Source organism: Geotrypetes seraphini, chromosome 6, assembly GCF_902459505.1.
Source record: "Geotrypetes seraphini chromosome 6, aGeoSer1.1, whole genome shotgun sequence".
NCBI lineage: Eukaryota > Metazoa > Chordata > Amphibia > Gymnophiona > Dermophiidae > Geotrypetes > Geotrypetes seraphini.
This window is the reverse complement of record NC_047089.1, coordinates 143,660,208-143,684,764: the sequence shown is the minus strand read 5'-3', so window position 1 is coordinate 143,684,764 and position 24,557 is coordinate 143,660,208. Positions and strand designations below refer to the sequence as shown.

The 24,557-nt window shown below is 44.3% G+C and overlaps 1 protein-coding gene across 1 annotated transcript in view; it reads left to right on the top strand.

Moving 5' to 3' along the window:
• AFF3 (AF4/FMR2 family member 3) overlaps positions 1-24,557 on the top strand; it is a 568,800-nt gene that overhangs the window by 467,422 nt on the left and 76,821 nt on the right. Inside the window, exons 15-16 of the mRNA XM_033950007.1 lie at positions 13,941-14,004; positions 23,921-24,057. Of these exons, the coding sequence (XP_033805898.1) occupies positions 13,941-14,004; positions 23,921-24,057 (201 nt within the window). The remainder of the gene's footprint in view (positions 1-13,940; positions 14,005-23,920; positions 24,058-24,557) is intronic.

Genomic DNA, 24,557 nt, shown 5'->3' with positions numbered 1-24,557 from the left:
AAAGGCCATGCTGGATGGAAGGGGGAGAGAGGATAGATGCTGCACAGAAGAGGAAAAAGAGCACATATGCTTGATGGAAGGGGAGATGTTGGTTGGAGGAGCAGAAAGGATAGAGGGGAGACACTGGATGGAAATGGAGGCAGAAAGAGAGGGGACATGCTATTTGGAAGAAGGAAGAGAGAGGGGTAGATACTGGATAGAAGTGGGGAGCAAGAGGGGAAACACACTGGATAGAAGAGAGAGAAAGAAGGACATGCTGGATGAAAGGAGGAGAGGTTAGAGTTAGTGAAAGACTGGAGAATAAGAAAAAGGGAAGTGGGGAGGCCAGGATGAGAGAAAAGAGATGGAAAGCTGTAGGAAGAGGGAATAAAAAGAGGGAAATTGAAGACTGCATAGTAAGAATGAATGAAGGGAGAAAATAATTGGAAGAACATTAAGAGGAAAAACAATTTAGTGATGGATATAGTGAAGGAAGTGTAGAAGACAGGAGGAGAAAGAAATGACAAGTAGACACAAAGCCCTGACATGATAGTTAAGAGAAGAAATAGGAAAGCAGAAACGAGAGATTGGGCCAACATGATTAGAAAACTTAAATGGCCAGACAACAAAGGTATGAAAAATAATTTTATTTTAATTTTGGATAATGTAGTGTAGTAGCCATATTATTCCACTCTAATTTTTTTTTTTTTTTTTATAAAATTAGGTGATACCTTTTTATTGGACTAACAGTACATTTTTTTAGTAGCTTTCAGAAGCCAAAACCTCCTTACACAGGTCAAAACAGCAGCATACTGTCCTGATCTGAGGAAGGAGGTTTGGGGTAACTGAAAATGTATTACATTAGTCCAATAAAAAAGTAGCACCTAATTTTACATTTTTTGTTCATTTGTAATGTGAATGGAGTAGGTCAGATTTTGAAATTTTATACCTGCTATCTTTATATTTTGCACAATACGGGTGGAGGGGGGCACATGTCACTGTTGTCTCTTATTCTAGTGTTGCATTGAATGCAGAATTTGTTCTTGCCTTGTCCCCACAACCTCTGTCCCTGTTCCCAACCTGTCTCTACAGGCTCCATCTCCGTCCCCGCCCCACTGTCCTTATTTGCACAAGCCTCGAACACATATGACTTTATATTTAAATCTTTTTATTAAAGAATAAAAAGGGGCAATATTCTTTACTACTGTTTAGAGGCGGGAGAGGGGAGATATGATAGAGAAGTTTAAATACCTGCATGGCGTAAATGTGCATGAGTCAAGTCTCTTTCAATTGAAAGGAAGCTCTGGAATGAGAGGGCATATGATTAAGTTAGGAGGTGATAGGCTCAGGAGTAATCTAAGGAAATACTTTTTTACAGAAAGGGTTGTAGATGGAACAGTCTCCTGGAAGAAGTGGTGGAGACTGAGCAGTGGCGTATCTAGCATGTGTGACACCCGGGGCCCATCATTTTTTCCCCCCCCCCCCCATCTGTACGAAAAACATGATTTTTAGTAACAAGCCATACGTCACATATGAGTACCTAGGAAAAGGCAGCATCTTACATACTGCAGTGAGAAATACAACAGCAATACACCCATTGTAAAACTAAACAAGCCAGACTAATACAGATCAATCCTGCAGTCAATCCTAACAGAAAACCATGCCTTTTGAATACACAGAACACAGAAAACACCTTCGCCTAGTATGGAATAAGTAATCACAAACTTACCCCTCCCCCTTTTACAAAACTGTAGTGTGGATTTTAGCCACGGTGGTAACAGCTCTGACTCTCATAGAATTCTGAGCATCAGAGCTGCTACCACCACGGCTGGCGCTAAAAATCGCTCCACAGTTTTGTAAAAGGGGGAATAAAATAGAAATACATAGACAAAGGTTAAATTGAACCAGCAAGAAGCTGGACTCTGCATACAATGCAATACCACAGAAACAGTGACACATGTCTCCTAAAGCAATAAATAAATAGAAAATTTTTGTTCTACCTTTGTCTTCTCTGGTTTCTGCTTTCCTCATCTTCTTGTTACTCTCTTCCTTCCATCCACTGTCTGCTATCTCTCTGCCCCTATATGGCATCTTCTCTCCTTCTATGCCCCTTCCAGAAACTGTATGCCTCCCCCTTCCATCTCTCCTTTCACCCCATTGGTCTGGTATCTGTCTCCCCCCCTTCTCTGGCATCTCTCTCTCCGCTCCATTCCTCCTGTTCTTCCCTAGTCTTCCTTCTCAATTTATTTTCTGCCTTTGTCTAAATTCTTTTTTACTATTCAGTCCTCAATTTCCCTCTTTCACTGTGTCTACCTATAGCTTGCCACCTCTTTCCCTCACTCCTTCCAGTAACTAACTCTATCCTCTTCCCTCAATCATGCATGTGCCCTTTTTTTTTTCTCCTCCCCACTTCCTTCCAGCATCTGCTCCCCCTTTCCCTCACACTTCCATTCAGCAACTGTCCTTCCTCTCCCCCACACTTCCATTCAGTGTCTGTTTCCCTCTCTCTACCCCTTCCATCTACTGTTCACCCTCTATCTCGCCCCTTCCATTCACTGCCCTCTGTGCTCTTTCTATCCAGTGTGCACCCTCTCTCTCTCTTTCTTCCATATGGCATCTTCCCTCTTTCTATGCTCCTTCCATAAACTATCTATCTCGTGCCTCTTCTCTCCTTTGTAGATGATTGATTTCAACTCTGTCACCTCTCCGTTTTTCTTTCTCTGTCACCACCCCCTCCCCTATGCTCTGGCATCTCTCTCTTCTCCTTTCTTTCCTTCCCACCTCACAGTCTTGCATCATCCCTTCCCTGATTCCCGGCATCTCTCTCCTTTCCTTTTCTTCCATCTGTCCCTCCCCCTCCATGCTCTGAAATCTCCCCCTTCCTTTTCCCTTGATCTGGCATACCTTCCTCCTTCCCTCCATGCCCTGTCGTCTCTTCTTCCCTTTAAGCCCTGGCATCTCCTTTCATTCCCTCCAGTTGGGTATAGCAACACTCTCCCCAATTCTCTCCCCCTCTGCTCCCTTTCCTCCTTCTGTCACGCAAGGCCTGGTGTCCTGAACTTCTTCGGGCAGCAGCAGCATTCACAATTCACTGCTGTTGCCAGCTTCAGACCTTCCTCTCTGTCGGGTCCTGTCTTCATGAAAACAGGAAGTAGGCAGGACCCGGCAGAGAGGAAGGCTTGAAGCCGGCAACAGCAGCAAATTGTAAACACTGCTGCTGCCCGAAGAAGATAATGGCATCAGGCCTTGGAGCACTCGAGGCAGACCGCTTCTCTCCCCTCCCAGCCGAACCCCCACTGACCCTCCTATCTCTCCCCCCCAAGTGAACCTTTCCGACCCTCCCAGCGAGAGCAGCAAACCTCTTTCCAGTAGCTTCGGCTGCTTCGCGGCTTTCTCCTGCCGATGCAGTGTCGCTGATGATGTCATCAGTGATGCGGCAGAGGGAGGAGAAAGCCGCGAAGAAGCCATCACTACTGGAGGTTAGGTTTGCTGCTCTCGCTGGGAGGGTGGGAGCGCGATAGGGACCGGGCTGGCTGTGCACCCCCCCCTAAGGCTGCACCCGGGGCGGATCTTCCCCCCCCCCGCCCCCCCCTTGGTACGCCACTGAGACTGAGACTGTGGCTGAATTCAAGAAGGCACGTGGAATCTCTTAGAGAGAGAAAGAGATAATGGTTACTGCGGATGGGCAATCTAAATGGACCATTTGGCCTTTATCTGCCATCATGTTTCTATGATCTGGTCTTGGTACAGCCTTCTCAAAGATTCAGTTGCCTATGTTTTTACATCATCTGGGAAAGTAATTGGATTGTGTTTCAGACATTGGTATAGAAGGGAAACTAAACTGTGTAGTAGATGAACAGGAAATAAGTGTCTATTAAATATTGGAAATGTTCCTTGATGCAAGTAAACGAGATTGTGGAAACTCGATGTTCATGGACTTTTGTAGTTTATTCAAAATGTCTTAATAACAACGATAAAAACTAAAAACACAATAAAATCTCTATCCACATTAATCATCAAAGGACCCAACACAGGCTGTGTTTCGGCTAAACACGTCTTCTTCAGGGATCCAAGATGTATTGATGCAGTCTTTGAAACATGTGGACAAAAACTGAGGAACCAATTGTAGAAGACAAGACTGAGCGTGAAATCTCAGTGCTGAAGGCTGTACAGCCTCCAGTACTGTGATTTCACGCTCAGTCTTACCTTCTACAATTGGTTCCTCAGTTTTTGTCCACATTTTTCCACAAAAACTGAAGCACTTCAAAAACTGAGGAACCAGTCTTGTCTTCTACAATTGGTTCCTCAGTTTTTGTCCACATTTTTCCGGCTGGCCTGCCTCTTCAAAATGGCGGGCCTTCCCCTCCCCGGTGCATCCCGGAATGCACTGGGGAGGGGCCTGAGGCTCTGTTGGCTCAGGTTGTTTAAGGCCCCTCCTACTGGGGTGTGTGTCAGTTGGCAGCAGGAGAAATTGGGCATCTCTCCCACTGCCAAGGAAGTGCTGGAGGTATGTTTCATGGCTGCGGGAGAAATTGGGCCGCCGGGGGGGATGTTGGGTGTTTTGTTGTTTGGCGGCAAGAGAAATTGGACATCTCTCTCTCTGTCGGGTAGAGAGTTTTTTTTTGCCTTTATTCTGTGCATGTGCCCAGTACTATCAACAGTAATGGGGACATGCAGATTTAGTGAATCATCGCTACTCTCTGCCAACCTCATTTGCATGAGCATTTTTTGGCAAATGACTCGCTTTTTAAAAATCGCTACTATAACGGCTGCGACAGCAGCCCATAGGTTTTTAACGTGACTTTTAGAGCAATGGTTCCCAACTCTGTCCTGAGGACCACCAGGCCAATCGGGTTTTCAGGCTAGCCCTAATGAATATGCATGAGAGAGATTTGCAAATAATGGAAGTGACAGGCATGCAAATCTCCTCCATCCATATTCATTAGGGCTATCCTGAAAACCCGATTGGACTGGCGGTCCTCCAGGACAGGGTTAGGAACCACTGTTTTAGAGAATCTAAACCTAAGTGACTTGCCCAGGGTCACAAGGAGCAGTTCAGGGTTTGAACCCACAACCTCAGGGTGCTGAGGCTGTAGCTGTAACCACTATGCCTCTGATGTACAGTCAAATATAAAGTATTAAAATTTGATTTTAATATTTTATATTTGACTGTACATCAGAGGCATGCTTTGTTATACTATTGTAATCTACCTTGTCCCTAAGAATGTGCCAGTATGGGCGGTTCAGAGAGCTGCCACAGACTGCCAAGGTAGAGAGCAATATTTTCGGTGCCATTAGGTATGAAGCCTTTAACTAGAGGGGCTTGGGATCCCTGCCAGCTCAGGTAATTTTTTTAAGTCGAGTAGGGGGGAAGGGACACTGGGGGAGGGGGGAAGAAGAATCCAAAAACTGCTGTTTTTTGTTTCAGCTTCTCCAGTCCACAAACAATTTTACCAGCTAATTTGCCAGTCTGTGAATATGAAAAGGTTGGGAAACATTGCCCTAGACCAAGTTTTATGAAGTCATATTTCTCTTTTTCTGTGCCTCCCTGCATGTCTGTGGTGTTATAGATATTTCATTCTATCTTGAAACAAGCATATTTTTCTTTCAAACCCTTCTACATCCTCACTAATAAAAATGTTGAAAAAACATCCCCTACAATAAGATCTGAATCCTCTTTACTACACAGACATTCCCATCTCTTGTTTAATGAGACTGTGAGTTGGATAGTCACAATTTAACAAGTGAAATAAAAACACAATTGCTAACTCCTTAAGGTGATATTTTCCTTGACTATATATGTCTGTTCAGTGTTTTATGGATCACAGTTGCATCAAGTGTTAATTAGGCTTGAAATTATTACAGCTCTTTGGATTATTTCGTTACTGAGATTTAAAAAAAAAAAAATAAAAAAATAAGATTCATGCACCAGGCAATTATTCAAGTCTATCTCTGGACCCTTAATTCCTGATCTGTAGGGACAGCTAACAAAGATTTCACATATACTGAATATTATAAGTGTACTAGCAAATGACATGTGTATTCATTAATTGAACTGTAAGCCAGGTGCTCATATTAACAGATACTGTAAACTGCAATCCAGATTTCCCTATAGAGAAAGAGAAAGTATATTTTGCACCCAATTAAAAACTCAATTCACTACAATTTGAAACTTGAAACCATTGCTCAAATATATTTTGCTACTTCAGTGAATAAAAACATTAATCTTTGATTAAAAAGACCTTGCATCAAATACTACCACTGAACAATTTTGGGTTGTTGTGTTTTTTTTGTACATGCCCCCCCTTTTGTGCCTTACATATGCAAGCAAGGCCCTGAAATAGTAACATAGTTGACGGCAGATAAAGACACAAATGGTCCATCTAGTCTGACCAACCTGATTCAATCTAAAAATTTGTTGGTTTTTTTTCTTCTTCTTCTTCTTCTTAGCTATTTCTGGGCAAGAATCCAAAGCTCTGCTATTAGGTTCCAAGTATTGAAGTCTCCATCAAAGCTCACTCCTGTCTATCTACCCCCCTCCCAGCCATTGAAGCCCTCCCTAGCCCATCCTCTACCAATTGACCATATACAGACACAGACCATGCAAGTCTGCCCAGTACTGGCCTTAGTTCTTAAATATTTACTATTATTTTCTGATTCTAGATCCTCTGTTCATCCAATGCTTTTTTGAACTCCATCACCGTTTTCATCTCCACCACCTCTCTCAGGAGCGCATTCCAGGCATCCACCACCCTCTCCATAAAGAAGAATTTCCTTACATTACTCTTGAGTCTACCACCCTTCAACCTCAAATTATACCTTCTGGTTTACTGGTTTCTCTGGAAAATATTTTGTTCTACGTTAATATCTTTCAAGTATCTGAACATCTGAATCATATCTCCCTTGTCCATCCTTTCCTCTAAGGTATACATAAGAATATAAGAACTTCCGCTGCTGGGTCAGACCAGTGGTCCATCGTGCCCAGCAGTCTGCTCACGCGGCGGCCCCCACGTCAAAGACCAGTGCTCTAAATGAGTCCAGCCTCACCTGCGTACGTTCCAGTTTAGCAGGAACTTGTCTAACTTTGTCTTGAATCCCTGGAGGATATTTTCCTCTATGACAGACTCCGGAAGAGCGTTCCAGTTTTCTACCACTCTCTGGGTGAAGAAGAACCTCCTTACATTTGTACGGAATCTATCCCCTTTCAACTTTAGAGAGTGCCCTCTCATTCTCCCTACCTTGGAGAGGGTGAACAATCTGTCTTTATCTGCTAAGTCTATTCCCTTCAGTATTTTGAATGTTTCTATCACGTCAAAGACCAGTGCTCTAAATGAGTCCAGCCTCACCTGCGTACGTTCCAGTTTAGCAGGAACTTGTCTAACTTTGTCTTGAATCCCTGGAGGATATTTTCCTCTATGACAGACTCCGGAAGAGCGTTCCAGTTTTCTACCACTCTCTGGGTGAAGAAGAACCTCCTTACATTTGTACGGAATCTATCCCCTTTCAACTTTAGAGAGTGCCCTCTCATTCTCCCTACCTTGGAGAGGGTGAACAATCTGTCTTTATCTGCTAAGTCTATTCCCTTCAGTATTTTGAATGTTTCTATCATGTCCCCTCTCAGTCTCCTCTTTTCAAAGGGAGAAGAGGCCAGTTTCTCCAATCTCTCACTGTACGGCAACTCCACCAGCCCCTTAACCATTTTAGTCGCTCTTCTCTGGACCCTTTCAAGTACTACCGGGTCCTTCTTCGTGTATGGCGACCAGTGCTGGACGCAGTACTCCAAGTGAGGGTGCACCATGGTCCAGTACAGCAGCATGATAACCTTCTCTGATCTGTTCGTGATGCCCTTCTTTACCATTCCTAGCATTCTGTTTGCTCTTTTCGCCACCACTGCACATTGCGCGGATGGCTTCATCGACTTGTCGATCAGATCTCCCAAGTCTCTTTCCTGAGAGGTCTCTCCGAGTACCGCCCCGGACATCCTGTATTCGTGCATGAGATTTTTGTTACCGACATGTATCACTTTACACTTATCAATAAGATTGCGGCAGCCCATCAGGTCCAGACCTGTACGTAACCCTCTATCTATACCCTTCTATCCCCTTTTCCTTCAGAATGTTGTCCAATCCCTTCTTGAACTCCACACTCTCTGGAAGCGCATTCCAGGTGTCCATCACCCGTTGGGTGAAGAAGAACTTCCTAGCATTGGTTCTGAATCTGTCTCCTTTTAATTTTTCCAAATGCCTTCCGTTCTTGTAGTTTTCGAAAGTTTGAAGAATCTGTCCCTCTCCATTTTCTCTATGCTCTTCATGATCTTATAAGTCTCAATCATATCCCCTCTAAGCCTCCGCTTCTCCAGGGAAAAGAGCCCCAGTTTCTCCAGTCTTTCAGCGTATGAAAGGTTTTCCATACCTTTAATCAAACATGTCGCTCTCTTCTGAACCCTCTCGAGTATCACCATATCCTTCTTTAAGTATGGCGACCAATATTGGACGCAGTACTCCAGATGCGGATGCACCATCACCCGATACAATGGCAGGATAACTTCTTTCGTTCTGGTTGTAATACCCTTCTTGATTATACCTAACATTCTATTTGCTTTCTTAGCAGCTGCTGCGCACTGTGCCGACAGCTTCATTGTCTTGTCCACTAATACCCCCAAGTCCCTTTCTTGGGTATTCTCACTCAATAATAGCCCTCCAATCATGTAACTGTACCTCGGGTTTCTGTTTCCCACGTGCAAGACCTTAATTTCTCTACATTGAACTTCATCTGCCATCTCGCCACCCACTCCCCTAGTTTGTTCAGGTCCCTTTGTAAATCTTCGTATTCCTCTTTAGTCCTAGCCCCATTAAATAGTTTGGTGTCGTCTGCAAATTTTATTATTTCACACTTCGTCCCTGTTTCTAGATCATTTATGAATATATTGAATAGCAGCGGTCCAAGCACCGACCCACTCGTGACCAAGTTTCCAAGTTTATTAGTTTTTAATATCCCGATCATAAAATAAATATCTGACCGGTTAACAATAAAAATTTTAATATAGATTAGAAAGAAATAGTGGGGGTGTGTAAGAATAATTAGGGTAAACATATATGACACTTACAAACAGACTAGAAAGTGAGGATAAGTTGGGAGGAGAAGAAAAGTTACATAATTATTAGAGGAAAATGAGATAGAGGAATGGGATAAAACATGAAGGATGAGGGTGCATGGAAAAAGTGATGCATGCTGAAGAAGGTTGGATTTTTAGAGTTACTAATAAATAGAAAATTTATAGATTAAGATTTATCGAAGGCATCTTGAAATAGATAAGTTTTAAGATGGATCTTGAATTTGGGTAGATGAAGTTCGTCACGGAGGTATTGAGGGAGAGAATTCCATAAAGTGGGAGCTATTATAGCATAATTAGTTTTTCTGGTATAATAGGAGTCTTTTAAGGATAGAATGAAAAGAAATTTTTGGTCAGTGGATCTTAAAGAACGGGGCGAGCTTTGGGGTATCAGTAATTTGTCAAGAAATAAAGGTAAGTGAGAGAGTTTGATTTTAAAAGAGAGCAGACCCTCCTCCAGTCCAAGTAGTGGCCCTTCACTTCTACCCTCTGCTTCCTACCCGCCAACCAATTCCTGATCCGTCTGTGTACATCTTATTCCACCCCATGGTTCTTCAATTTCAGAAGTAGGCGTTCATGGGGTACCTTGTCAAAGGTTTTTTGGAAGTCTAAGTATACGATGTCTGTGGGATCCCCTTTGTCCATCCGTTTGTTAATTCCTTCAAAGAAGTGCAATAAGTTCGTCAGGCACGATCTTCCCCTGCAGAAGCCATGTTGGCTTGTTATCATGAGTTTATTCCTTTGTAGATGCTCCTCGGTGCTATCTTTTATCAGTGCTTCCACCATTTTTCCCAGAACTGAGGTCAGACTTACCAGTCTGTAGTTCCCCGGGTCACTTCTGGATCCCTTTTTAAAAATGGGCGTAACATTGGCTATCTTCCAATCCTCCAGGATCACGCCTGTTTCCAGGGATAGATTACAGACTTGCTGTACTAGTTCCGCTATTTCCTCCTTTAGTTCTTTCAGCACCCTAGGATGGATTCTGACCGGGCCCGGTGATTTGTCAGTTTTTAATTTTTTTTTATCTGCTTGTGTACGTCTTCAAGGCTCACTACCATGGATGTTAATTTTTCTGCTTGGTCTCCTTTGAAGATTTGTTCAGGTTCCGGTATGTTGGATGTGTCCTCTTTTGTGAATACTGACGAAAAGAACATGTTTAGTCTATCCGCCACTTTCTCCTCCTTCACCACTCCCTTCCTATCTCCGTCATCCAGCAGTCCCACCTCCTCCCTTTCCGGCTGCTTCCCTTTAACATATCTGAAGAACGGTTTGAAATTTCGTGCTTCCCTGGCTAGCCTCTCTTCATATTCTCTTTTTGCTCTTCTAACCACGAGGTGACATTCTTTTTGATGCTTCCTGTGCTCTTTCCAGTTCTCCTTGGTTTTGTCCTTTTTCCATTTCTGGAATGAATTCTTCTTATCTCCTATCGCTTTCTTCACTTCTTTAGTTATCCACGCCAGGTCTTTTGTTTGGCTCTTTTTGCACCCTTTTCTGAATCTGGGGATATACAGATTTTGCGCCTCGCTCACCGTGTCCTTGAATAAAAACCAGGCTTGCTCTACAGTCTGCCATTTCTTTGAGCTGTTCCTAAGTTTCTTCCTTACCATTACCCTCATAGCTTCGTAGTTTCCTTTCTTGAAGTTAAGTTGTCGCTGTGGTCCTCTTTCCCTTCGGTATTCCTACTTCAACTTTGAACTTGATCATATTGTGATCGCTGTTTCACAACGGTCCCACTACTTTCACTTCCTTTGCAGGTCCTCTTAGCCCATTAAGGATTAGATCCAGAGTGGCATTCCTTCTCGTCGGTTCTCTGACAAGCTGCTCCATAAAGCAGTCCTGTATAGCCTCCAGGAATTTGGTCTCTCTAGCACATTTTGAGTTTCCAAGACTCCAGTCTATCCCGAGATAGTTGAAGTCTCCCATAATAATCGTGTTACCGTTTTTGCATTCTTGTTACCGTTTTTGCATGTCGATGCCTTTTCTCAAGCTTGATTATGTCACATTGCAGATCTTCGCAATCCCCTTGTGTCTTCACTACTCTGAATAACTTCGTATCATCCGCAAATTTAATCACCTCACTCATCGTACCAATGTCCAGATCGTTTATAAAGATGTTGAAGAGCACATTTCCAAGCACCGAGCCCTGCGGCCCCCCACTGGTGATGCTCTTCCAGTCCGAGTATTGTCCATTTACCCCCACTCTCTGTTTCCTATGCTCCAGCCAGTTTTTAATCCAGGCGAGTATTTCACCCTCGATTCCATATTCAGGGCTTTCAGTCTCTCCTCATATGTCTTTTGGCACAAATCTCCTATCATTTTTGTCACCCTCCTCTGGACCGCATCAAGCCTTTTTGTGTCCTTCGCCAGATACGGTCTCCAAAACTGAACACAATACTCCAAACGGTGCCTCACCAACGACCTGCACAGGGGCATCAACACCTTCGTTCTTCTATTGGTTATGCCTCTCTTTATACAGCCCAGAATCCTTCTGGCAGCAGCGACCGCCTTGTCGCACTGTTTTTTTTGCCTTTAGATCTTTGGACACTATCACCCCAAGTTCCTTCTCCCCATCCGTGCACATGGCCTCACAGCCAATACTCCCTCTAAGGAGTGGCCAGGTGCGTGCACATTTTTTCTCATGTAAGCGAAAAGTTCTAAAAACTAACAATTTTCCAGATTTGCAACTATTTTTGTGAGTGACCATATAAAATATGTGAGCAACACTCCTAGAATATCTGAGCAGAACATCACTCTTTGCATCACCCACAAACCTCCTCTGCCTCAAAGTTCCTATGTACTTCAGAAAAGTCTAATGAATCCCTTTGCATGACTTTTTTATAGTACAGCCACCACTCTGAGGGAAAGGAACAATTCAGCATGGCCCTTTCAGACTAGTCCTTTTATCACAGCCATTTCAGCATGGCCCTTTCAGCATGGGCTGATTCATCTCTTAATATTAAGACACCCTCTTAAAGTCAACCTGCATCAAACCCTGGAAGTCTTCCCTCTGGATAACTTTCTATTCCAATATAAAGGAAAACCTTACGATGCGCCTGATTGATCTGGGATGATGCCCCCCCCCTTTCAAACCTTACAAGTGGGGGGGGGGGGGGCGGTATTCCACTCCTTTTCAACCTCGAAGTCACCAGATGCAGAGGCAAGAGAAGAAGACTGCGGGTGGGTGAAGGGAAAGGAAAGAAGCACTAGTGGGGCGAGGGGGGTTATTCCCCCCATCTCTTCCAAACCTCACAGTTTCAGCAAGGTAAGCGCTCGCCATTACAACGGCTGCAATGAAACAGCTGCAGTTAAATGGCCATGCTGAACCGGACTGGCTGAGCCAGCCGTACTGAACTGTCCGTGTTGAAATGGCCATGCTGAATTGGCTACACTGAAACAGCCATGCTGAATCATCCTAGACCCATCTTTAATGAGGATCAATTTGGGAAGCATTACCTGCTAGCACAGAGTCTAGAATTTGTAGCCAGTATGAATTCTGAGGGAAGAGTGGAGTAAATGGGAATTTGAGTTGATACAAGGTTAGGAAGGGGTAAATAATTGTTTGGCAAAGGTGGACAGAAAGAGAATTAAAAGTACAAAAGGCAATAACTTCACCTCACAGGTATTAAAAATAACTTGTACAATCACATGAGTTAATACCTCAGAATACCTAAACTAGGTAAAGGAGCTGTCTTCCTAATAGATCATCAAGAACCCTGACTTCAAAAGTAAATTACATGACAATAAAACGTCTTAAACGGCCACGTTTTTAAATCATAGCAAAATGTCTTATGTTTGTTTCTGTGAGCACAAATGCAACTTCTTTTCTTCTAGGCATTAGCAAATAAAAGCAGGGTGCATGCAGCATACACATTTTATTTTACAAAGCATATATAATATAAACATTTTGAAAGCTGAAACAAGTCTGGTTATCTTTATGATCTTAGAAACATAACTAGCTATGTTCCCAACATTGTCACACTGTCCTGTTTATCTTGCCAATTTGACATTTGGAGAGACAAAAAACACTGAGGGATTAAGGGAGCAATACACCTTTAGTCCCTTTTTGAAATAGGAACTAAACTTTTATGAACTTGCTACATCCATGTCCCGCCCAAAACACATCGAGATTACTTCCCCTTGGGTCAAATATGTGCATATCCCAGGCTTAGGCACTTCTGCAAGATAAATGTTTTACACCCCACCCCCTCCTTTTACAAAAGCATGAAAGAGGTTTTTAGTGCCAACCAGTGCACTGAATGTTCTGTGGTGCTCCAACGGTCATAGAGTTCTATGAGCATTGGAACAGCGCATCGGCCGGAGCTTAAAAATCTCTTCCTCACTTTTGTAAAAAGGGGGGTAAGTGAGGGTTATTCATATATTAAACCTGAATAGGTCTTGTAAAATGAAGGCCATTGGGCTCCTTTTACTAAGGTGCGCTAACGTTTTTAGCGCACGCTAACCCACGCTACATGGCTAGAACTAACGCCAGCTCTATGCTGCTGTTAGCATCTAGCGTGCACGGCATTGTAACGTGCGCTATTCTGCGCGTTAAAGCCCTAACGCAGCTTAGTAAAAGAAGCCCATAGTGTCATACCCTGAATATCTTTCTTTATATTAAGCCAGATTCATTTTCTTTCAGTTGAATATCTTCAAGTATCTCATTGCTCAGATTTTTGCCTATAAACATCCTCTGGAGGTCAGAAATAATTTGGTAGAATCAAGCCTAAAATGTTTAAGATTAGCATATTCTTCAAAATATTTTCACCCGGTGAAAAGAATTGCATTAGCATTTATTGCAGGAAAAAAGCATTTGCATTTCATACAATATATTTTTATGCTCCTCATGTAGACCTCATCAAGCAGATTACTATATGCAGGAAGCTAAACGGATGAAGCATAAAGCAGATGCGATGGTGAGAATATTTTCTTTCCAGATACATTATTCCAAATGATTTTTTTGCTGGAACTTCATTTGCATGAGACCATCATCAGTGTAATGTGGCAAACATAATTATAAAATCTATTACAAGGATGGCTGAATTTGTTAAATTAAAGAATGTTTATGCAGTCAAGTGTCCCTAGCCTAACAAACCACAACTTTCAAAATACATTAAAGGCTCACTAAGTTAAATTATTGGATAAATGGAATTTTCATTTTATTTCTGTTCTTTAATTACTACTTTAAATAGAGTCAATAGACACTAGTAAGTGAGAAGATAGGAGAAGAACTAAAGGCTCTCTATATCTTTCTGAAATACACTGGTCCACTTCGATTTATAGAACTAAAGGTCAAGAAACTTTTCTCCTACTTCTGTAAGTGGACCAGCACAGTAAACACATTACTTTATTCAAGTTAAGGAGCAGTACATATAACAAAAGAGAATAACCTACAACCTTTTCTGAAAATGCCATTAAAACACATGCAGGAACCTAGTTTATTTGGAAGACCCTGATATGCAAATTTGTATTTTGTTTACACTATTGTTATTTTTTATAACTAAATAAATTAAAAAAGGGGTAATATTTAAAATCTAGGTTTGACAATCCTTTAAATGTTGGTGAAGTGTTTAAAGATATAAACAAAGACTCAGTGCCCGCCACTATCCAGATATAGGCACTGGGGAACAAATTCTGTAAATTGTGTCCTGATTGTAGGCAGCTGTAGGCATCCTACAGCTGTCTAATCAGCCAATTGGGAAGCACGTTTGTAAAAAAAAAAAAAAAAAAAATGTTCCTCAGGCAGGCCGCCTACATTGGAAGCGCCTCCAGGAGCCTAGGGAGGCCCACATGCCTGCCTAAGTTTGCCTAAGGCTAGCCGTGAGCGTGGTATGCCCTGAAAGTCGCATCTCCCATTGTAAGTAGATGCGGCCGCTATACTTATTGTGGCAAGGGATCTCCCTTCTGCAGCCGCTAGTCGTCCCCCCCCCCCCCCCAATGAATGAGGCAGGAAGGATGCCCAATCCCTCCTACCCGGAAGACACCCAACCCCCTGATGATCGCCAACAGGAGGGTGCCCAACCTCTCCTGATGGAAGCCACCCCCACCACCCCCTGAAGATTGCTGGCAGGAGGGAGCCCAACCCCTCCTTCCAGAAGACCCCCACCCCCCAAAGATCACCGGCAGGAGGGAGCACAACCCCTTCTGCTGGAAGACCCCCACGCACGGATCCCCCCTGCTAAACCTCCCGGACCTCCCTAAGATTCCAGTTGGCCTATGTGCCTAAGGCCCCGCCCATAGGAGGGGTCTTAGGTGCCTGAGCCAATCAGGCCTTAGGCCCTTCTCCGGTGCATCCCACAATGCACCGGGAAGTGACAGGCCTGCCTCATTTCAATGGTGGTGGGTCTGCTGGCCGGCCAACATTTAAGTTTAGTGGAAGGGGGGCCGGGGGGGGGGGTTTAGCAGGCGGGTCCGCACGTGGGTGGTTGTCTTCTGGCAGGAGGGGTAGGGCTCCTTCCTGCTGGCGATCGTCAAGAGGGTTGGGGGCCTTCTGGGCAGGAGAGATTGGGCATCCCTCCTGCCTTGTTCGTTCGGGGGGGGGAACTAGCAGCCGCAGTTTCATCCACTATACTTATCACGGCAGGAAGTTCCCTTGCCGCGATAAGTATAGTGGCCGCATCTACAACAACCCAATTGTCTAACCGGCGTCTGTAACATAGATGTCGGTTACAGAATCCTGATTCTATATAGGATACCCGTCGGCTTCTGAGACCAGGCATCCTATACAGGCTTGAATATCTAGATACACCAGCCACTACTGCTCTTATCCAGTGGAGAACTGGGTTTGATTCCCATTGCAGCTCCTTGTGACTCTGAGTAAGTCACTTAACCCTCCATTGCCCCAGGTACAAAATAAGTACCTGTATATAATGCGTAAACCGATTGAATTGTAACCACTGAAAAGCGCTATATCAAATCCCATCCCCCTTCTCTCCCTTTCCTCCTAAGTTATCTGGATACTAGCACTGAATCAATTCCTGCTCTAGCTAGACTCCACTCCTAGACTGCTTTGGAATTATTAGGATAGTACCGGGTTGGTCTGCAGTATTATACAGATAACTAGTCTTTAAGCCCGTTACATTAACGGGTGCTAGAAAGCAGCCCACTTTCCCTCTCCCCCTCCAGTTCCTCCCTAACTGTCTCTCCGTAGCCCCCTTCTGTCTTCTCCCCTAAGCAAAATGATCTGCCTCCCAGCACACCCCTCCCCCCTAAGCAGCCCCCTTTCCCTCTACCCCTCCAATTCCTCCCTGACATTGTCTCCGTGGCCCCCTTCTGTCTCCCCTCCCAAGCAAAGCTGTCTGCCTCCCAGCACACCCCTCCCCCCCAAAGCAGACCCCTTTCCCTCTATGCCTCCAATTCCTCGCTGACTGTCTCTCCGTGGTCCCCCATTTTGTCTCCCCCCCAAGCAAAGCTATCTACCTCCCAGCACACCCCTCCCCCAAAGCAGACCCCTTTCCCTCTGCCCCTCCAGTTCCTCCCTGACTGTGTCTCCGTGGCCCCCCTTCTGTCTCCCCCCCAAGCAAAGCTGTCTGCCTCCAAGCACAGCCCTTCCCCAAAGCAGGCCCCTTTCCCTCTCCAGCTCCAGTTCCTCCCTGTCTCTCCATGGCATCCCTTCTGTCTCCCCCCCAAGCAAAGCTGTGTGACTCCAAGCACACCCCTCCCCCAAAGCAGGCCCCTTTCCCTCTTCCTCCCTCTTCCTTCTTCCCAGTTCCTCCCTGTCTCTTTGTGGCCCACCCAATTTTCTCTTCTAGCGGTCTGGCCAGCTCCCCTAGTCCCTTGCCGCCGCCGCCACCCCCTTCCCTTCCCACGGTCGACAAACCTCTTGGCTCGAGCAGCGGCCGCAGCACTGTAAACACGCTGCTTCGCGGCCTCTACTGCCCCGATTTGCTCTTCCGTGTCTCTGATGACGTCATCAGAGACACGGAAGAGCAAATCGGGGCAGTAGAGGCCGCGAAGCAGCGTATTTACAGTGCTGCGGCTGCTGCTCGAGCCAAGAGGTTTGTCGTCCGTGGGAAGGGAAGGGGGTGGCGGCGGCGGCAAGGGACTAAGGTAGCCGGCCAGACCGTGAGAAGAGAAAATCGGGTGGGAGTCTCAATGGGGATTGGGGGGGAGGGGCGAAGACGACAGCGAAGACTGAGCCCTTGCTTTCTCCCTAGCTCCCAGTGCCCTACCGGTCTGTACACCGCGATCTGGAGAGCAGAGAGTGCAACGGTTGCGGCTGGCAAGCAATGCGGCTAGGAAGCAGTAAGGCTGGGGACTCGTGCATGCGCACGTCTGCAAAGCCACGGACATACATCTCACAGATCAGGGATTTCAGATTACGCTAGCGCGTCTAGCGTTTTATTATATTAGATATCACTGAAAATTCCTGACTGACCCCAGTCAGCACTACTTAACTGGGTAGCAGTACCTGCTATCCAGATGCTTAGCTTTGAATACTGTGCCCTCAGAGATCCTTATTTGATTTATCAAATTCCTTGGAGGATCATATTGTGACTGCTCCTGGAAAAAAATGACTAAGGGATCCTTTCATAAAGCCATGGTAGAGATATCTTCTGCGGGCTGGCGAGGTAAATGCTCCGATGCTTATAGGAATTCAGTGGTGGAGGAGAAGACATTTTAAACTTGAAATTAGAGGGTAAAATGTTTTTAGTTAGCAATATTTATGGATTAATCATGTATTGATAATGTATATGACTGTGCTTCAGCCATAATAATAAAAGCACTTTTCGGAATATTAGCATGGTATTAACATAAGAGTTGCCATACTGGGATAAACCATAGGTCCATCAAGCCTAGTATCCTATTTCCAAAAGTGGCCAATCCAGCTCACAAGAACCAGTCAAGATTTCAAAGAGTAAAACATATTTTATGCTGCTTATCCTAGGAATAAGCAGTGAATTTCTCCACATTCATCTTAATAATGGTTTATGGACTTCTCTTTTAGGAAGTTATCCAAACCTTTTTTTTAAACTAACTGCTTTCACCACATTCTCTGACAATGAATTCCAGAGTTTAATTACACATTGAGTGACAAAATATTTTGTCCTGTTTGTTGTAAATCTACTACTTAGTACTTTCATCACACGCCCCCTAGTCCTAGTATTTTTGGATATAGTAAACAAATGACTTACATTTATTCACTCCTCTCAGTATTTTATAGAGCTCTATCGTATCTCCTCTGAGGCATCTCTTCTACAGACTGAAGAGCCCTAGCCACTTTAGCCTTTCCTCATAGGGAAGTCGTCCAATTTCATTGTCCGATTTTCATCACCCTTCTCTGTACCTGTTCTAATTCTACTGTATCTTTTTTGAGAGGCAAAGACCAGAATTGCGCACAGTATTCAAGGTGCAGCCACACTATGGAGCGATACAAAGGCATTATAACATTTTCATCTTTGTTTGCCATTCCTTTCCTGGTAACTCCTAACATTCTAATTGCTTTCATAGCTGCTGCCATACACTGAGCAGAGGGTCAACATATTAACAACAATGACACCTAGATCCTTTTTCTGGGCAGTGACTTCTAACATGAAAACCAGCATCACGTAGCTATAGTTTGGATTCCTCTTTCCCACGTGCATTACTTTGTACTTGCTCACATTAAATGTAATCTCTGATATTCAATTTTAGGCTCTTAAGAGGTAGACTCAAAAGTAAAATTTCATGAAGAGGGTGTTTTATAACCTCCGAAAATGAGTTTTTTAATAAACCAGACTCTGTTTGAATCTTATCTATGCATTCCTGCTTTACTGCATCTATTGTCTTAGAGAAAGTATCCACTTTGGCTATGAATACTTCCATATCCATAGTTGTTCTTTCCACAGTAGCATCCATTTTCTTATTGTCACAAAGGAGTATCTCCAGCGTGACTCCAGGAGTTTCTGCTGGGTCTCCAGCTACTCCGGCATTACTCTGAGTCTGCTGTATACCGGCAACTGAGGCTCCTCCCAAGTCCAGCTATGGGGTCTCCTCATCCTCCACCTCGGGACTGGATTTACCACCACCGCTGGGCAAAGAGGTGCGTAGATCGTCGAGGGCGATAGAGAAGTGTCCTGCCCCAAAGAGCCAAGCTCTCCCTCGTTCGGACCTCTAGCAGGATCAGCTCCCCGATGTTCACTCTGGGGGGTGACTGGCTCACAACGCTCAAAAAGCTGCTGAAGCTGTTGATTCGGAGAGGAGGTAAGAGCTGGCAACTTCGTAGCCCTCACCGTGCCTTTCTGTTTGGTATGTGGCATTTTGGAAGGAAAAGTGCTCACAACGCTACTTGGAAACCACCTCTCAAGCAGCTTTATTGTTCACCTGGTAGCATTGGGCAGTAAAAGAGTGGCTGGAGCACCTCCCAGTCAGAAAGTCCTTCATGCTCCTACCATCAAGCATCCTCCCTCCTTCTGTCAGCCCAAACTAGGGTTACCATATGGCTCCAGAAAAGGATGGATTGAGACAACCAGGTTCCATTGAAAACAATGGAAGTAAGGAAAACAGATAGAGACTTCTGGGTTTTTATTTTCATTGAAAGCAATGGAAGTAAAACTCGGATGTCTCAATCCGTCCTTGCACACTGTCTCAATCCGTCCTCCTTTTTCTGTAGCCATATGGTAGCCCAAACAGCACCCCCCCAAACCCTAACAGCCCCTCTTAGTTGCTGACCATCCACACACAGTAATCCCCTCTCCCATCCAAACCCCCAGCAATTCCCTTTCTCCACAGGCAGGGCTGGATTAACCACTAGGCCAAGTAGGCACGTGCCTAGGGCCCAAAATGGTTAAGGGGGCCCAATGAAGGAGACCACTCAAAAAAAAAAATTCAGACGGTGACAGCACGCCCCCCCCTCCCCCATGCAGCGATCAGCAACACCGGCCTCCCCCTCGATTGGCGAAACAGGGCCCCCCACCCACCTCGATTGGCGAAACAGGCGACTGCTTTCTCCCGCCACTTCCGTAGCCTGTAAATAACTTTAACACACGCCACGGGGCTCTAACAGTGTGCGTGACGCTACCAGCTTCCCTCCTCCACCTCCTCCATCAACCAAATGGGAAGTTACGTTATGAGGAGGGAGGAAGGAGGAAGGAAGCCGTTGGCAGCACGCGCACTGTTAGAGCCCTGCAGCGTGTGTTAAAGTTATTTACAGGCTTCGGCAGCGGCGGAAGAAAGCAGTCGCTGGCCCTGTTTTGCCGATCAAGGGGGGGGCCTGTTTCACTGATCGAGGGGGGGGCCCGGTGTTGCCGATCACTGCTGGGGGGGTCGGGCTTCGGCAGAGGCGGGAGAAAGCAGTAAATGAGTGGAAGTCACAGGCCTGGGGAGGGGAAGATGGAAGGGCAGTAAAAATGTTATGTTGGAGCAGGGGATGAGAGGGAGGGAGAGCAGGGGAGATGTTGGACAAGGGCAGGAGGGGTGCTAGATCATAGGGTGAAAGGGGGGAGAGAACAACAGGAAAGAAAGTGGAAGCAATCTTTGACCCTGAGTGGGAGGGAAGAGAAAGGTGGTGAGATGATTGATCATGGGGAGAGGGACCGAAGGGAATAGAGATGGGATAGGAAGATAGTGAAGGAAAAAGGACAGGGAGGTGTCAGGAGAGGAGATTCTGGGCTATAAGAATGGAGGGAGGGGATATGCTGGAAATTGTGGGACCGACCAAGGGACAGGGGTGGCAAAGACATGAATGAGAGGAAGATAACCTCTAGCTCCTCACCCCTGCTGTTTTCCCACATGCGCCTGATGCTGACGGCACAAGTTCTTCCCACTTCCATCATCTGCCCTCTTCTCTCCCTCCCTCTAACCCATGCAATTCACTGAGGGGGCAGGATAACTGATGGAATTGCCTGGGGTGGAGATGGAAGCGGGGAGAACTTGTGCCGTCAGCTTCAGGTGCATATGGGAAAGCAGCAGCAGTGAGGAGGTGAGGGACCCTCACCTCCTCACCACTGCTGCTGCTTTCCCACATGCTGAATGGGGGAAGAAGATAGAGTTAGTGAGTTAGAGGAGGGATGAAGGAAGGGGGTGGCAAGCTGTGAGTAGACACAGTGAAAAGAGGGAAACTGAGGACTGAATAGTAAGAAAGAATTTAATTTAGACGGAGGCAGGAAATAGAGAAGGAAGAACAGAGAAGAAAAGGGAAGAGAGAAGAGAATTCCCAGAAACGGGGGAGACAGATATCAGATCTGAGTGGAGGAAATGAGAAGATAGAGACACTAAAAACCACAGGGGGGAGAGAAGGAGAGATGGAATGAGAGATGCCAGACCATGGGGGGAACAGAGGGAAGATGATGGATGCTAGACCAGAGGGGCGGGGGGAGCAGAAGGAGAGATGGCAGAGGGAGGTAGAGATTTTCTGGAAAGGGCAGACACTGGATAGAAGGAAGCGAATGACATGAAGATGAGGAAAGCAGAAACCACATGACAGAAGTAGAAAAAAAAGTCTATTTTTTATTTTATTGCTTTAGGATAAAGTAGTATTTTAGCTGTGTTGATAAATATTTAAAAATAGAAATGGGAGCCTTTTATTGGACTAATTTTAATATATTTTTGGCTAACTTTCAGAGACCAAATTCTCCTTCCTCAGGTCAGAACAGGATACTATAACAGTAGTATACTTTACTGATCTAAGGAAAGAGGGTTTGACCTCTGAAAGCTAATTAAAAAATGTATTAGTCCAATGAAATGGTATCTTATTTTCCATTTTTTGTTTTATTTTTATTTGTTAATTTGTAAAGTAATTTGTTATTTCTCTTTCTTTCAAATTTACATCTATCTTTATATTTTGTCCAGTATTGGGGGATATGCACCACTGTTTCTTCACCCCTAAACTGTACCGTTCCTTCAGTTTATAACACAAGGCAGCATGCTGAATGCTTTGCTCCAATGGTCACAGAATTCCTATGATCATCAGAACAGCACAGAACATTCAACCCACCTGCCAGCGCTAAAATCCTTTTCCGTGCTTTTGTGAAAAGGTGGTAGGGAGTTTAGTTTGTGATTACTTATTCCATACTGGGTGAGAGTGGTTCTGTGTCCTGTGTGTATGAAAGACATGGTTTTTCTGTTAGTATTGACCAGCCTTGTTTGGCGAAATGCATCAGGCATGGTTCCTGGGAGCACCTTGAATATACCTGATTTGAATCTCCTATCTTCTTTTGTTCCACGTTGGATTCTTTGGTGGACCGCTTACCTTGTTGTTTGTTAAAAATTAACATACATGGAGTGGAACATACCAGAGTAGTTACCCATATGTATGTATTTTTATACATACATATATGGGTTACAGTTGGACGACATAGAGTGAGGCAGTTGAGAGGAGTTGCAAACTTGGTTATTAATATAGACTCATGTTTCGGATAGTATTACTGCTTTACAATGCATTTGAACACTTTTATATATGTATGGAAAGGATTTAGAGTTAAAGTCCTGGACAAGTAGGTGGGAAGGGAAGGAAGGGGGGGTTTTGTTCAGAGATGTTTGGGAGTTGCATAGAAGAAAAACTGTGCACTGATATGCTAATCTTTGCTTGTTTTGAATTAAAAAAAAGAAAGAAATACAAATGGAAATAAAAAAAGTAAATAAGAAAACAGATAAATGGGGGTGGGGCATGGGTGGGGTGGGGGCGGGGCAGGGCTGGGGGGCCAGCGTACTTGGGTGCCTAGGGGCCCACGAAGAATTAATCCTGCCCTGCCCACAGGTTGTCTCTAAGTTTCACATTTTCCAAGTTTTATTTGTATTTGTATACCGCCCATTAGTGTAGCCATCTGAGCAGTTCACAATCGTTTCACAATCTAATCAGGTACTCGAGTATTTCCCTATCTGTCCCAGCTGGCTCACAATCTGTCTATAGTACCTGGGCCAATGGAGGGCTAAGTGACTTGCCCTGGGTCACAAGGAGCGGCACTGGGCTTGAACCCACAACCTTACAGTGAAACCCTGGTTTCTAGTGGAACAAACAGGAGCAATTCTCACTCACATCAGTCCTTGTTGGTACCTTCTTCCAAAATGGTACTGGTGACTCCTAGCAGTGGTCTCATGGTATACCATTGAGGTCATGCTTCCATATAAGGTTAATGAAATTTTTGTTTTGTTCAGTAGCAGTGTGCACTCTTTTCGAAAGAATGTGGACTTTTCCAAAACTGTGCACTATTCACAGATAGTGTGTATAATTCACAAAGAATGCACAATCTTACAGAAGAGTGCACATTCTTCCTTGATAGTACACCCGTGTGTGTGCACTGGTGCATGCATTTATGCTTTATCAGGAAAGTGTACTCACACTTTGGGAATTGTACACATTCTTTGCAAATAATTCATAAGAATGTGCAGTCTTTCAGAAGAATGTGGCTATTAATGATACAAATTTCAGGGGGGTTTCCTGTCATTTTAAGAAAAAACATCACAAAATGGCTTAAGACATGTTGCTGAAATTTCCAATGTAATTTCAAATGAATGCACATCCCTAGCCTTCATGTAAATCTCATAAAAGTATGTGCCTCCATGGCACCACATGTACTTTACACACATAACTACTTGGCTAATTTTATGGAAGTTCTTCAATGTGCACGAAAAGGCCTTTCTACAATTATGCTTACAGTATGTTTATTAATTTCCTGTTATACTGCATTTCTGTATATAGCAATCAGGGTGGTTTACAGATTAAAATAGTCCTCAAATGTTTTCTTATGTAAAAAGGAAACAGAAATCCTGCCCTAATCTTTAGAAATTATAGCATGAAAAAATTATTTGTAATGTAAAGTATTGCCTTTACTCCTATCATCCTTAGTCATTATATATTAATTCTGCATTGCATGATACCTGCATATTAATTCCACAAATTTTTCTTCCACCAAGCTGGAAAAATTTGACAAAGCATTACATTACACTGAAGCAGCATTATTATTCATCGAGTGTGGAAATGCAATGGAGCATGGTCCTGTAGAGTCTAAATCTCCTTATACAATGTATGCAGAAACAATCGAACTCATAAGGTAAGAATATATGTATACAGTGGTGTCTCTAGACAGACATTTTAGGTGGGGCAACAGGGAAGGCAAGTCAAAGTGGCTTTTCTGCACATCATAATCCCTTTTTCCATCACTTTTAAATTAGCAATAAATACCCCACAGTCTTCTATATATAAAAGAAGCCTTCCCCTCCATGCCAGTTTCAAATACCCTTAAACCACCATTATAATTGATAGCATCATTCAACAAATTCTTCTATGCGATTGTGATGTTTGGATTCTCTACAAAACTGGTCAAATTTTGAATATAAATTTTGAAGCTCCAGTTCTATATTACAGTCTCCATATTCCCCCAAAATGAAGCTTCCCCCCTTACAACTCACCGCCCCAAAAATATTCACATTATGATTATCACCTTAGGAACACTAGACACTGTTTAGCAAATGGGCTTTTGTTTGTGGAGTGACTCTGCCAGATGTAGATATTACAGAATGGCACAGGAACAAATTTGTCCCGTCCCCGCAG